Source organism: Anoplopoma fimbria, chromosome 18, assembly GCF_027596085.1.
Source record: "Anoplopoma fimbria isolate UVic2021 breed Golden Eagle Sablefish chromosome 18, Afim_UVic_2022, whole genome shotgun sequence".
Classification (NCBI taxonomy): domain Eukaryota; kingdom Metazoa; phylum Chordata; class Actinopteri; order Perciformes; family Anoplopomatidae; genus Anoplopoma; species Anoplopoma fimbria.
In genome coordinates, this window is record NC_072466.1 from 6,685,515 (window position 1) to 6,700,985 (window position 15,471).

General features: G+C 39.1%; 1 protein-coding gene across 1 annotated transcript; it reads left to right on the forward strand.

Annotated features, from left to right (window-relative positions):
• Window positions 1–721: 721 nt before the first annotated feature.
• On the forward strand, window positions 722–15,139 carry rnf217 (ring finger protein 217). The gene is made up of 7 exons (XM_054618320.1): window positions 722–1,537; window positions 5,934–6,155; window positions 7,042–7,206; window positions 8,102–8,199; window positions 8,311–8,414; window positions 9,611–9,682; window positions 10,391–15,139. Exons 1-7 carry the CDS (start codon window positions 740–742, stop codon window positions 10,468–10,470), a joined length of 1,539 nt encoding a protein of 512 aa, XP_054474295.1. The 5' UTR covers window positions 722–739; the 3' UTR covers window positions 10,471–15,139.
• The last annotated feature ends 332 nt before the right edge of the window (window positions 15,140–15,471 follow it).

Consider the following 15,471-nt stretch of genomic DNA (forward strand, 5'->3'; position numbering starts at 1 on the left):
AACACATATGGAATTATGTGGTAAACAAACAAATGCTCAACAAACCAGAATATGTTTTATATTTTAGATTCTTCAAAGTAGTTGAATGAGAAGGTGTGTCCAAACTTTTGACTGGTACTGTATATTATATATATATATATATATATATATATATATAATATATATATATATATATATATATATATATATATATATAAATATAAATATAGATTATAATTGGAATATCTATACATATACATATAATTGTAGTATAATATATATATATATATATATATAGAGAGAGAGAGAGAGATTATAATTGGAATATCTATACATATATACAGTATAATTGTAATATATATATATATATATATATACAGTTATAATTGTAATATATATATATATATAGAGAGAGAGAGAGAGAGAGAGATTATAATTGTAATATATATATATATATAGAGATAGATTATAATGTAAATATCTATAGATATATTATAATATGGAATATATATATACATATATATATATATATATAACATTATTATTATTATTTATTTTGAAATTGTGAAAATTCTCCACAAATTGCCGTGATTTGTTGGTGAGATGCGCGTGCCAATCTGCCGGGGCCGCGCTCCCCCCACCAGCCAATCGCTGCTCTCCTCCGCCGTGACGTCGCCACCCGGAAGCAGCTTGCTGTGTGCTTTGTTTTGTTTTGGTTAGCAGCGTTTGGATCCGAGAGGAGGAGAGAACCGCTCTCTAAATGGGGAGATCAACATCGGGGATGGACGATGACGACCCGATAGCCGCCGCCGTTAACATGCCGAGTTTTATCAGCGGGCTGGAGGAGGGGAGGGCGAGATTGTCCCGTAACCTGGCGACGGAAACTTTCTCCATCGCGGAGAGCAAAGTTGACCGAGTCGGGAGATCGAACTCGCGGCTGTCGCTCGACGGGAGGAGGAGGAGCGGCGGGGAGGAGAAGGATGCGAGGGGGAATAACAACAACAACTGCAACGGCGGAGGAGGAGGAGGTGGAGGAGAGAGGAGGAGGAGAGCGAGCGCCGTGGAGATCTTGAGGAGAAATCTCGGCGTTTCTAAATCTCCGTCTCTGCGGCGGGAAGCAAGCGCGGGAGTAGCCGTTGACAACGACGACGACGCCGCTCCAAACGGTCGCGAAATCGAACGCGTAACCGCCGCCGAATCCTGCTCGACCGCTCCATTCGAACGCGTAACCGTTACAGCTCGGCGACGTCACAGCTACGTCACGGCGGACGAAGTGCAGCACGTCTACTGCACCGTGTACTGCATCGACGACGACCACGGCGACGGACGTGAAACCATGACGACGACAGAGATGGTGGAGGCGTGTTCGAGTCCAGACCCGGCTCTGTACACGCTGGACGACCTGGTGGACCCTTTTGGTGACATGGCACAGGCCGGGGGCGGGGCCACGTCGCAGCAGAGTTGCAGGGTGTGCCTGGAGGAGAAAACCATCGCACCCTTACCCTGCTGCAGGAAGGCCGTGTGTGACGAGTGTCTGAAGCTCTACGTCAGCTCCCAGGTCTGGTGGAGCAGGGGGGGGGGGCAACAACAACAACAACAACAACAACACACAGTAGTGACACTTTCTGAAGTGTTATGTTTGGAAACATTTAATAATAATAATAACTTTATTTATGTAGCAACCTTTTAAAACAAGGTTTAATAAGTGCTTTGACAGACAAACAAAACAGTGCAATAAAAGAAACATTAAGAACAATCGTTAGGATAAAAAACTAAACAAAGAAAAAAAAACTGAAATGATACTTATAATAATAATAATAATAATAACTTTATTTATACAGCAACCTTTTAAAAACAAGGTTTACAAAGTGCTTCGACAGACAAACCAGCAAAACAGTGCAATAGAAGAAACATTAAGAACAATCGTTAGGATAAAACTAAACTAAGAAACATTAAGAACAATCGTTAGGATAAAACTAAACTAAGAAACAACATGAAATAATACTTATAATAATAATAAAAACTTTATTTATACAGCACCTTTTAAAAACAAGGTTTAATAAGTGCTTTGACAGACAAACCAGCAAAACAGTGCAAAAGAAGAAACATTAAGAACAATCGTTAGGATAAAACTAAACTAAGAAACAAAATTAATAACAATCGTTATTTATATAGCATAAAAACAAGGTTTAAAAAGAAACATTAAGAACAAGTTGACAGACAAACCAGCAAAACAGTAGGATAAAACTAAACTAAGAAACAAAATGAAATAATACTACTACCACTAATAATAATAATAATAATAACTTTATTTATACAGCACCTTTTAAAAACAAGGTTTAATAAGTGCTTTGACAGACAAACCAGCAAAACAGTGCAATAGAAGAAACATTAAGAACAATCGTTAGGATAAAACTAAACTAAGAAACAAAATGAAATAATAATAATAATACTAATAATAATAATAATAACTTTATTTATATAGCACCTTTTAAAAACATTACATTACAGTCATTTAGCAGACGCTAAAACAAGGTTTACAAAGTGCTTCGACAGACAAAACAGTGCAATAAAAGAAACATTAAGAACAATCGTTAGGATAAAACTAAACTAAGAAACATTAAGAACAATCGTTAGGATAAAACTAAACTAAGAAACAAAATGAAATAATACTATAATAATAATAATAACTTTATTTATACAGCACCTTTTTAAAAACAAGATTTAATAAGTGCTTTGACAGACAAACCAGCAAAACAGCGACCCGGCCCCGGATAAGCGGAAGGAAATGGATGGATGGATGGAAGAAACAAAATGAAATAATAATAATAACTTTATTTATATAGCAACCTTTTAAAAACAAGGTTTACAAAGTGCTTCGACAGACAAGCCAGCAAAACAGTGCAATAGAAGAAACATTAAGAACAATCGTTAGGATAAAACTAAACTAAGAAACAAAATTAAATAACAAGAGACAATCAAATAAACAAACAAAATATATAAAATCAAGTGAAATAGGTAAAATATAGTAAACAAATATAAGATCAAATACTACGACCAAATGAAAATGAAACAAAAAACGACGGACGTCTACTTTAAAGGAGCATGGAGACATTTCTGGGAGCTGTTATAAAACACCTGGAGCTTAGGGGCATTGAGCAATCTGAGTCTAAATATACTTTATTTCATGAAATTGTTGCTCAAATGTCAGAGGCCAACATCTGCAGCTGCTTTTCTGTGAATATACAGTAAATATATATATATATATATATATATATATATAATATACAGTACCAGTCAAAAGGTTGGACACACCTTCTCATTCAAATACTTTGAAGAATCTAAAATATAAAACATATTCTGGTTTGTTGAGCATTTGTTTGTTTACCACATAATTCCATATGTGTTCCTTCATAGTTTGGATGTCTTCGATATTAATCTACAATGTAGAAAAAAAGAAAAAGAAAGAAAAACCATTGAATGAGAAGGTGTGTCCAAACTTTTGACTGGTACAGTACGTCACTGACACATTCTGCACTAAAACTGGATTGTTTTTGACACAAAGCTCATCATGTGTACTGATTGGCTTCCTCACAATCAGAAACATTCTAGTATTCTTCTTATCATCCCAGCAGTGTGTCTTTAGATGTACACGAAGAGAGCAGCAGCAATTGCAAAGTTATTCTTTAACCCGGTTAAATAGTTCAAATAGGGACACAACAAATCAGCTGCAATGCATTCTGTTGCAACAATAAATGTTTAGGAAGAGCTCGTGTTCATTGATTCAGGGGAAGATTTACTCTTTGAATGCAAGGATCTGAATAATAGATGAGAGATACATTAGCTGATTTGATTCATAGCAATGAAAGGCACATTGCCAATCTAACAGAGCTAAAGTGAATCAGGGGGGGGGATATCTTTAACTGGTACCATCCTCTGATTATAATTTGATTTAAATAAACTTTTATGCCGTCCCTGTTACTGATTAAACAAGAAAAAGAGAAGTTACAATCCTAAATCCTTGCTACTGTTCCTGTAATCTCCCTTTAATCTGTTTAGATATAACAGTGTTTATCGGTGACACAGGCGGCATTTTTATCTGCAGTTGTCTTGCTGCGATAACGAGGCATGAATAATCACACAAACACAGACAAGCGGACTCTCTGATAACAGCGCCGAATGAGATAAGGGTCATGTAAACTATCGTGTGGGTGGAATTTATTTGTTCCCGTCAATGTACTGGAAACCCTTTTTTTTTTAGCTTACTTGCTTAACTTCAGAAGGTACAGTAAGCATTATGTCAGAGAGATTGGAGTATGTGCTCATAGATAGGAAGGGGTCAGTGCCTTGCTCCTGGGCACTTGGGTAGACTAGATTTCACTGGTTTGGTGCTAAGCATGTTTTTGTGCCAGGGATTAAATAACAGTAGCTTTTATGCTATTTAAAGCAATAGTGTTGCTGTTTTTTTAAAAGTCAGAAATAGGAATATTGTAGCTGACAATATAGAATTAATTCTGCCGTAACATTAGGTGTTTAGATGTGTTTAGAGTCACTGGGAAACTTCGCTTCTCTACATTATTTCCCTGTCACATGAGCTCAAGCAGCTACTGTCATGTTTCAAATATGAATTTTATGAATGAATTGGAAACTGGGTGTTATTTAACTATTTTGTTTTATTAATTTTATGTCAAATTTGCATTCAAACGACGTTTCAACCATTCACCAGTTACTTTAAGCTATCACATTTAACTTTTAGCCGTTTCAACCATTTGTTTCCAATACTTCTAGCTAGTTGTTTCAACTCTGCTCACTTGCTAACTATTTTTCAAGCTCTCTTAATTACACCTTGTGATGTTACAACAACTGACTGAGATTGATGTGTTTACTGGCCGGTGACACGTGTGTGTGTGTGTGTGTGTGTGTGTGAGAGACAAATCGGCAGCACTCACAACCCGTCCAACCAGTCCTGCAGTGGTCATCACAGTGTTAGTGTTGTGGCAACAAACTAACACATCACAGAGGATACATTTTCATAATCTTGTAACAGGCTTGAGATGCTGGGTGTAACACAGTCAGAGGCTGATGCTTTTGTTCTTTGCTTTCTGTCTGCTGTCATTTCACACGCACAGACAAAAGTCCTTATCGTGTGTCAACTGGTGTCACTGGCTTTGATGGACTGAAGACGTTCAGAGAAAGAGACAGAAAGAAGATATGAAATGAGGGAGAGAGAGAGAGAGAGATGGAACCAGAGAAGAAGAAGAGATGCCCTGAGAGGAAAGAAAGACAAAAAAAAAGTAGATAGCAGGTGAAAATGAAGTATGATACTTAATATATCGGAGGTCAGATAAGTTGAGATCTGAACAAACACGCTTGTATTGAGGTGAGAAATTAATGACAGAAAAATTTGAGTTTTTTTGTAACTGAGTATAGTAAGATGATGAAATAGTGCACCCTAAAGCGAGAGTATCACCTTAATCCTGTGTGTATGTTATAAAAGGTCCCTGAAGGTGGTGAATTAATGTTTCAAACTTCATGTTTTATGTTTGTTTTTACTCCTTTAAAACAGTTTGAATGAGTAGGTGTAGCGTCCCCTGTGGCTCTGTGATGTCTGTGATGTTAAGGTTATTGTTTTACTCGGTGATCAGACTATAACTCACGTTTGGATAAGGTCCACTAAACATCTGCCGAGCTCTTGGTCTGAAGTAGCTAATGTTTGTCTGTGTGTGCTTCGACACATATTAACTTCCACTCCCTCAACCTCCTCCTCCAGCCTTCCATTCAGCCTTTTACTGCCTCTAATCTTTGGTCAATTATTAACCATAATTTACTCAACATCTAGATTTGGCTGCTGAAAGACAGAGAGATTAAAAATGTAAAAAAAAAAAAGTCTTATTGAAAACCTTTTTTAGTGCTTGAATCAAATTTAAATAACGTTTTTTGTGATGTTTTCTCAGGTGCGAGTGGCCAAATCGTTCATCGTCTGTCCGATCCCAGAGTGCAGCGGCTACCTGGAGGAGGGAGTGGTGATTTCCCATTTGGCCAACGAGGACGTGGCAAAATATCGTTACTTTTTGGAGCTGAGTCAGCTGGACTCGAGCACCAAACCCTGCCCCCAGTGCAGCAATTTCACCTCCCTGAAGGGGAACAACTCCAACCGCTCCGAGCACAAGTACAAGGTAAGATGACGGTTCCAATACACCAACGGATCATAAAGAAATACATAAGAAAATGATATGGATGGGGAACTATGGGGTGAATTGTGCATAAATGGTGCCTCTATTTTATATTTTCTAGATATAGATTTATACAATTAAACTTTCTCCATCAACTCTTTAACTCTCCTTATAAATTGCACAGATACAACTCCAATATTTGGCCTAGAAGAGGGAACATTTTTGCACTCCACTTTAAAATGCCCTTAACTAAACAGGTTTTGACATCCTATCAAGTATTCATGGTGTTGACTTTCTACTGGACCCAGAAGCTTGTTTATTGGGTAACTTTACTAAATCCAACATTAAAAATAACCAAACGCTAAAGCTCAAAGAAATCCTGCTGGCTATTGCTAATAAATGTATTGCGTTAAAATTAAAATCGGATGTACCTGTCTCAATTGGAATAGGCTCTCTGAAATTTATAGTTGTGTACCTTTAGAGAAAATAACTAATTGTTTAAGGAATAAGGGTAAAACATTTTACAAGTACAAGATATGGCAACTATTCCTTGGATTATATGGGAAATCTCCCATCGCACCAAACTAATAGCGTTTCTTTTTAATCTTGTTTCGGGGATGTGATTGAATACCTGATCCTTGGTACCAGATGCTGCTCTGTGTCTCTCAATGTTTGTTTAGTCATAGAATTGTATTGTTATTGTTGTTTATTTGATTTTAGGTTTGAGTTGTTTGTCAGTTGTTTTGTTGACTTTGTGCTGTCATTCATCTTTTAATAGCTCAGTGCAATTTGTCAATATTCACAGAAAAAATGAAATTCCACTTACAGCTGATGTTTAGGTTCAAAACTAACATAAGCATGGGTTTTCTTTCTTTTGTCCCCACTTTAGATCCAGTGCATCAATTGCCAGTTTGTGTGGTGCTTTAAATGTCACGCTCCGTGGCACAACAGGGTCAAATGTCGCGAATACAGGAAAGGAGACAAGCTGCTACGAGGCTGGGCGAGTGTCATAGAGCACGGACAGAGAAACGCCCAGAAATGTCCACAGTGCAGGGTAAGAAATCCCAAATCATGATAGTCCTGTTTTTATTTTCTGCTGTAGAACAACACAGCCAGAGGAGTGCTGAGCGTGGCCACCATGTGACATGGATGAGGGTAAATGGAAAGAGGGTTGACTGATGGACGGTGGAATAAATGTAGATGAATAAATCAATAAAGGCTAAGAGAAGCATGAGAGCAGGAACAGATGATGGATGAGGAGCTGCAGAGACGTAGAGGGATGCTCAGATTTGAAGTGCATGTGGGAACAGCTGGACCGAGATGCACAGACAGTCAACATATTGAAAAAATAATGACGCCTCTGCTGCACAAAAAACAAATGTGGTAGACTCACTGGCACCTCTCCCACTGTTAGTCTACACAATATTTAATTTGACTGTCAGGAGATGACTAAAGCAAGACATGGATTAAGCTAATCACCGGTATGTGGGTAACTGTTTGCTCGCAGCGGCAAACACTCTCCATCTGTGTTCATCGCATCGGCGAAAACTGAATTTCTGAGAGAGAGAATCGTGTCTGACTGGGACGCCAGCAAATTGGTGTCATGCTGTGTTTAGCTGGAGGAAAAAAAAAAAGAGTCTGAACTTAATGGCCAGTTTATACTACGATCCATTAAGTGGACTGCTGCATGCATATGGCAGCGCAGCTCAATAGATGCTGGACCCGGATGCTCATAGTTTCCAGTTTGAAAATGAGAGTAATGCTGCTAGTGCTGCATTTTAGTGCTGCTAAGACGTCTTACAATAAAGTGAGTCTGGAGTCTGGAAGGAGAAGATGGTGTCGCATTCCAATTGGGACGCAACCATAAAAAAATGAAAGAAATGAATGCATCAATTTAATAATAATAGTCTAGTAAATCTCTTCTTTTTTCCTTCCATCTGCATCTGTAGATCCATATCCAGCGTACGGAGGGATGTGACCATATGACATGTACTCAGTGCAACACTAACTTCTGTTACCGCTGTGGAGAACGTTACCGACACCTACGGTTAGAATCTTTTACTGTTTTTTTGTTTTTTTACTTTCTTTTCTCTGTTTGCCTCCTCCACCTCTTTCTATGTGACGATCTCATTCATTCTGTAAAACTCCTTGTTGTCAGGTTCTTTGGGGACCATACGTCAAACCTCAGCGTGTTTGGATGCAAGTATCGCTATCTACCTGATAGACCTCATCTGAGACGGCTGATCAGAGGGTCGGTCTGTGGTAAGTGTGTGTGTGTGTGTGTGGTAACCTTAGTTTTTAGCAATCCTAGCGGCGAGGTTCTAGCGATGGCAACTTCAGTTGTTCGACCATTTTGGTCCAAATTAAAATATCTCCTATTCATGGTGCCCAGAGGATGAATCCTACTGTCTCTCGCAATCCTCCCTCTGCCTAACGTACTGCCATCAGGGCAACATTTTCATAAGCCATTTACTTTGTTTTATGACTAAATACCTGCAAAACTATTGATATTCCCATCAGCCTCAGTGCTTTATATGTATTGCTAATTGGCAATTGTTAGGATTCAAACGCTCGAAACTAAGGCGTTAACATTGTAAACATTCCAGCTTCTAAACAACATTATGAGCATGTTAGCGTGCTGCCGTTAGCATTAAGCATAAAGCACTGCTGTGCCCATGTACAGCCTCAAAGAGATACTAGCATGGCTGTAGCATACAGTGAGAAATATAGAGTTTTACATTAATACAGCTGCATATTCACACAGTTTGACAGCTACTGTGTTTTCTGCATTTAGGGAGGAATTTGCCAATGACAAATGTGGTAGATTCAGTGTTCAGAGTTATTTTGTAATAAACTATTGTTAAACTTTCTAGTCTACCCACACTTCTACAACAAGCTTTATTTTCTTTTATTCTGCTTTAGTTAGAGATTTCCTGTTTTGCCCAGAAACACCCATGAACGAAAATACATCAGCGTCACCGTGTTGCACTCTGCTGTGGATTAGAATTGTAGATTAGAGAGAGCAATAGTGATAGAAATAGCAGTGGAATAGTTTTTTTTTTCTGGCTAGCACTTAATAACAACCTTAAGTCAAAATGTGTTATTGCCGCTTTGCCTGATTGCCATCAACGTCCCATCAGACGGACATTCAGTTACCCGTTGATTGCAGCAGCAGTGAAAACTCCCATTTTAAAGTCTGTGCTGGCAGAGGCCCCTGAGGAAGGCTTTATAACGAAGTGTGAAATCATCACACATCAGATTATGCGAGTTATAATTATCCGTTCACAGTTCTCAAATTCATGCAACAGCAAGCCTCCAGGAAACTGAACTCTGGTAGATGTGTTCGACTTTGCTCTCCATGACAGCGACAGCTAGTTGTATCAGCAGGAACATTTATTCATTACGGATGATTATTGTTCTCTCTCTCTCTCTCTCTCTCTCTCTGTTTTTCTCTGCAGGCACTAAGGTGCTGATAGCTCCGGTGGTCATTCTGCTGGTTGTGGTGCTCGGAGCTCTCGCGCTGGTGATAGGTAACACAATTATGCACAGGAACACACACGGGCACGTTAATCTGAGTTAGCAAACGTAAACGGCTAAATGGTTTGATTCTATTACAGATGTTTTCTTCCACACAGCAAAGCAGGTTCTCAGTCTATGCAAAAAAATAAATAAAACATAATCATGCCACAAACTTTATATGAACACGCATGCCATTCTCAGTTATATGTCCTCCTGTAGAAGAGAAGTAAACTCTCTGCAAATCCAGATTATCACTCTCTGTTAACTTCCTGAAACAACATTTTACGAGTCATATCACCCGACCGCTCTCTCTGAGCACTCTACTGTCAGACAGTATCGTGAACTTTTGATGCCTCAGCTGAACTGTAATTAGTGTTAATCTCTTTCCCGTGTCAGTGCGTCCGACAGATGATCCGCCGCGGGCCAACGTTTAACGTCATTTGTTCTCATCGTCATTAGAATCAGTGTCGTGCTGCTGCTCTCTTTTTCAGCTCAATTAATTTCAAACATGCCAAATGTGTAGGCAGTGTGCCATAAGACGGAATAATCAAATCAAATCCGTACAGAACACTCGTCAGAGCTTGACACTGATAGATAATTTAAGATTTACGTTGTGCATTAATGAGTGGCTAATTTAAATGTGTATAATTAGGAACAAGAGTCATTGCTATGATCCAACTTTCAGCGCTCATCTCTACATAAACCTTCTCTCTCTGCAGGTTTGGTGGTTTTCCCGGTCTACTATGTGTGTAAGAGGAGGAAGAAGCAGCGCACACAGGGCTCCGGACGATGGATCTGACTCAAACCTTCTCCCTTCCCTACACTTCATCTAGACTACACGCACGCACACACACACACACACACACACAGCTTTGAGAAGACGACGCCCACATCTCCTCAGGGATGAACACGCCAGCCTGAGTCACGGAAAAAAAGGTCTGATAGGAACGTCACAAGATTAACAAATGAAATTAGATCGGAAGGAAGGGGAAATAAGCATATGAAGTGATGCCTGGATAATCACACGACATCATCGTCGGGAATATTTGTGTCCCAGTGGACCACAGCTGCAAAAGGAACGCTGGATATTCAAGTAGAAAAGGAAAAAAAAACGGAGATTGAAGTAGACTTCTGGAGCAAACACTTGCCTGAGTGCTCTTCACATGATGGAAGTGTGTGAATCCCCTTCAATTTAACAACCTATTTTAAAGCTTTCTCTCTGGCAGCCTCTTGTCTCGGAAACAATACAGGAAGTTTTCAGCAGTGAACCTCTGCAAGCTTTGCACTCCTCTGTCACACATTCAACAACAGCTGTCTTTCAGGCAAACAAATCCAAAAACATGTTATAATAGAAACGGTGGCAGTTTTGTTTACGCCCACAGCGCTGTGAGAATGTTTTAAAAAGAGCAGGCTTGGAGCTCGTCAGTCAGCCGGATGTGATGACGTGTTATTGAATGGATGATGTGGAATGAAAGAAAGTAAACTATAAACACAGACTGCTGGACAAAGATAGGAGGAGCTTAACAGATTAATGGCGGAGAAATATCAGGAAATAATATCTTCCTTGTTGAACTTTGGCAAAAAGTTTCGTCAGTCATTTGTCAAAAGTGCAAGATGGAAACTGATTTTAGGACTAAGCCATGATGGAAAAAATTGTTTTCACAGACGCAACAACAATTTATTCAATCTCCCATCTGTTGGAAACTCATGTTTTCATTGGATGTTGAAAACTCCCATTGAGATTCGGACTCTTTGACAAGCCTTTCATATTCAAAATAACATGACAGGACTTTCTGGGATGCAAAGATGGTACTTAAAGATTGTTGGCCAAACTGGATGACCTTGACTCTGCATGATCTCAAGAAATTTGGGTCATAAAAAAGAGGTCCTGGTTAGAAAAAAACCCACATTCAGTCCACTAACAGCTAAATGAAATATTGGAAAAGTGGTATTTGTCTTAGCTTCCATTGTGTTCTGTCGAGGTTCTCCATCATCTCCTCCACCTATCTGCCCCTGACTCCCTTCACTCTCCTTTTGGTCTCGGCCCCCGGCGGTATAGTTACTCACACACCCGTCGTCTCTTTCCCGGGCCCACACACACACACTGCATGCCAGCATCTGCATCATCAAAAAAAAACCCACAGCTGCTGTGCGGCAATTGTGCCAAAACAAAAGGCTGAATGTGACAGGACGGACAGTGGACCCTGCCCCTTTGTTGGATTTCTTTGTTATTGTTTTTCAGGGGTTAGCTTGTTGCAGAGGTTTTTCGGGTGCTGATGCTGTCAGTGTGTAGTGGAGTCTGCATGAAGAAATAGACTTAGAGGCTGTGTGAGATCGTAGGAATATGCATTAGATAGTTTAAAGCTGCTTAGGATTAAATCAACTGAACATACTAGCATAAATTGTACATGTAGATAAACAGAATGAAGTATTAAAGGTTTTACTTCTCATTTCTGTGTAGTCTGGGTGGTGGTTTGCTTGAGAGCTAAACAGGTTTTTGTTTTTTTTAATGAGGTTATCCTCAGGCTGCTGTTCTCTATAGATGTGTGGTAGATTACATTTGAATGTTAATTATTAGGTGATCAGGTTTTTTAAGAATTGATTTAGAGAGTTTTGTATTGCGTCTGATTTTATTGAAGTGCTGAGAGGACGGCTGTCTGTTTGAGAGTTTGGATAGTGACATAGCTGCTTTTAACACACTATCTTAACTAACACGTACTGCAAGAAAGCACACACGCAGAGTGCTGCCAGGAAACAGGAGATTTTCAAGAGCTTTAAAGGTTGTCACCTGGCAGCAGCCAGCTTGCTGTCCTTCACTTATCCCTCTATCCTCTCCCCCCTCCTGCTGTCAGTCCTCAGTTTCAGAAACGAGTGTGCGTCCGTTGGAGCCGCGGCTGCTGTTCAGCCACAAAAAAAAAGAAATCATCCCAAACTGGATGAAACAGACGGGACGCTTTCAAAGCCTCTGATAAGTGACAATAACACCGAGCTTCCTGCGGCGCACGCTGTGGTCAAGTTCAAGAGGTCACCACATAACTGTGTGTGTGTTTACTCCAGCATGGAGTGATACATCATGAGACGTTTCAAGGAAAAAACACACAAAAATACGAGGAGAAGCACAATATATCTGCACATAGAAGATGCTACAGCAAGGAAAAAAAATATGTGGAATGATAACATTGGAAACAAACGCGCCGTGACGATCAGTGCATTTAAATCTGCGGTTACCAGGGGAGACCATTCTGAGTGTTGCAGCAGATTTCATCACTGAATCGTCACTGAAAGCAGGATTTAAAGCATGAAGGAGAAGCAGGGTTGATGCTCATGCATGTTGGATACCGTTAGCTTCTCTTTATCCCAGGGATCTGACACATTTTCTACATCTGGGAGTTCATAGATACCAGCTGTCAAGTACAGTGAAGGTTCCTGAAGGACACAGACAATATATTGTTATATTAGGTAGCTTACACTCTGTTTTTCGGTAGGCCCTGACTCTGGGATTGAATCCACTCTCAGGGAGTTTGTTTTCTGTTCACTCTAACCCAACAACATGAGCTGTGCCACACAGAAAACTGCTGAGCAGCAGTGTTTACCCAGAGCTGCTTAGCAACCACGATTAATTCCAGGAAGTCAAAACACTGAAGTGTCAAAAGAGATCCAAATATCTTAGTGATGCAAATGTTTCCCGGCCTGACTCAGCTGTATTGTGAGAGTTGCTTAAGGTCAGGGGGGACTTAAAAATTGAAAGGGGTAAAATATGTATTCGTAATGCAACACTGGGATATTAAAAGTATCAGAAGTTATACGCCAAACAAAAACATTAATGCATACAGGTTTTATCTAACGTCTTAGCTAGTGCTACACTGACATGTTGAATTGCTGCATTTTTGTCTGTTTGAATGAAAGATGACTGACGGTATGAAAAGGACATTTGTACTGTAAAATTATTTTCAGCACAGAGATGCATCAGCAGAGTGAAAATAGTTTATTTTACTGTGGCTACATACATTTTTTTTTTTATTATTTCCACAGCATTTTAACCAGAAACGTTGCTCTGCAGTTTATGTTGCACCACCGCTGAATCAGTGCTCGGTGCCTCAAAATGAACAGATGGCATCTTTAATAACTGATTAATCATTTATCAGGTAACGATACATAATATTTGGTCAGAAAAAGTACCTCTTAGGGGCGTGGTTTTACAGTGTTGCTGTCAAACAGTAATTTTAATATGAATTTGCTCTGCGTGGTCACAGCTACAAGAGAAAAGTAAATGATTAATAATAACAGGATGGTCTTTTAGCTGCTCAGCCACCTCATGTCTCATTTCCTTCACTGTTGTATATGTACAAGTGTGTTAATCCTACTCATGTTAAGACGCCATCATTGTTTTGTTTTGTCGTTGTTTTCCTACATATAACTGACTTGATCATTTCTGTAAACACTAAGCGACTGTTTGGGTAAATCTAAACTGAAGAGAATAGTTGAGCTATAACAATTCATTCAGCGACATGAAGTTACTTTTGGCCAATTTTTTTTTTTTTTTTTCTTTGCTTTGGCGTATCGGCTGGCTGATACGCCTTTTTTTTATGTTTGTGTTACAATCCCAGTGATATTGACATTAACATGCAATAGTGCCTTCGTAGCCATTATAGATCAGGGTGTGCCAATCTGTGGTTCAGGGCCCCTTCGTGACTCCAAAGATTATGTGTTAGAACCGCTAAAGCAAAGAGTAATACATCAAAATATGTGGCTCATAATGTAAAAGAAACTACTGAAGAAAAAAAAATATATATGTATATATAAATATATGGATCTGTTACCCCAACACTGGGATATGTGCAGTACAATCAGGCCCTCCATTAAGAATGTGTTTTAAATAGCTAAAGATAAAACATTTTACAGGTTACCCACAATGCACGTTGTCAGCTATCACCCAAAATACTCGTATCGTTTTGCACAAATTTAATTGTCACTTTATTTCCGCTGATACAAACCTCACCCTTTGGATAAGTACGAGCAGCAGCACTGTTTCCAACATTGAATGAGACTTGTACGGACAAAAAATGCTTCATGAAGGAAGTGATCATTTAAGAATAAAAAGTGTCATTTTCAACAAATCAAATGGGCAGTTAGGGACTAAATATAGTGGGTTCATTTCAACTCAGGAGGCCTGTGAATATTTGTTTTGCTGTTAAACATCAGGATGGGTTTTCACTATCTAAACATGCAAACCTGTTGGAAAAACTGCAATGTTTTATGTCTATACGCCACTTTGTTTTCAAGCGTATTTCTATTCTAAGAAATGTCTCACACTTGATAACGGGGCTCCTTGTTTGCACTAAGAACAGATTCTTCCACCTGCTGCCTCCGTTTAAAAACGTCTGCTGATTTTATTGTTGCTCACTTAGCCGTTCACAAATGTTGTTTTCATCTGAGGATCTGATGAAGAATAAACTAAACTGGGTCAAATGCCAACATGTTCTGTTTGTTCACGTTTTTTACTCTGATATATTTTTTTTAGTTTTACGAGTCACTGACAGTCGGCTTTGAAAACCTAAATGAATATCTATCTTTCTGTGTATCAGACTCCTGTTTTATTCTCAAACACTGCTGTGACTTCAGCTTTGTGTCAGCAGGGGTCATAAGTGCACCGCAGGAGGCAAAGCACTTTAACCTTGAATCTTTTGTTTGAGCAATGCAACATTTGCATTCATAGTCAAAGTAACAAAAGAATACCACAGTGATGATTAACATTACTTTGAGGATTACTGTTATAAACACATTTTTATTTAAATTGCAA

Coding starts and splice junctions, on each gene's coding strand:
- rnf217 (XM_054618320.1), top strand. CDS start 740: ATGGGGAGATCAACATCGGGGATGGACGATGACGACCCGATAGCCGCC. Junction 6,156..7,041: donor GCTCCGAGCACAAGTACAAG/GTAAGATGACGG, acceptor TCCCCACTTTAG/ATCCAGTGCATCAATTGCCA. Junction 8,200..8,310: donor GAACGTTACCGACACCTACG/GTTAGAATCTTT, acceptor CCTTGTTGTCAG/GTTCTTTGGGGACCATACGT.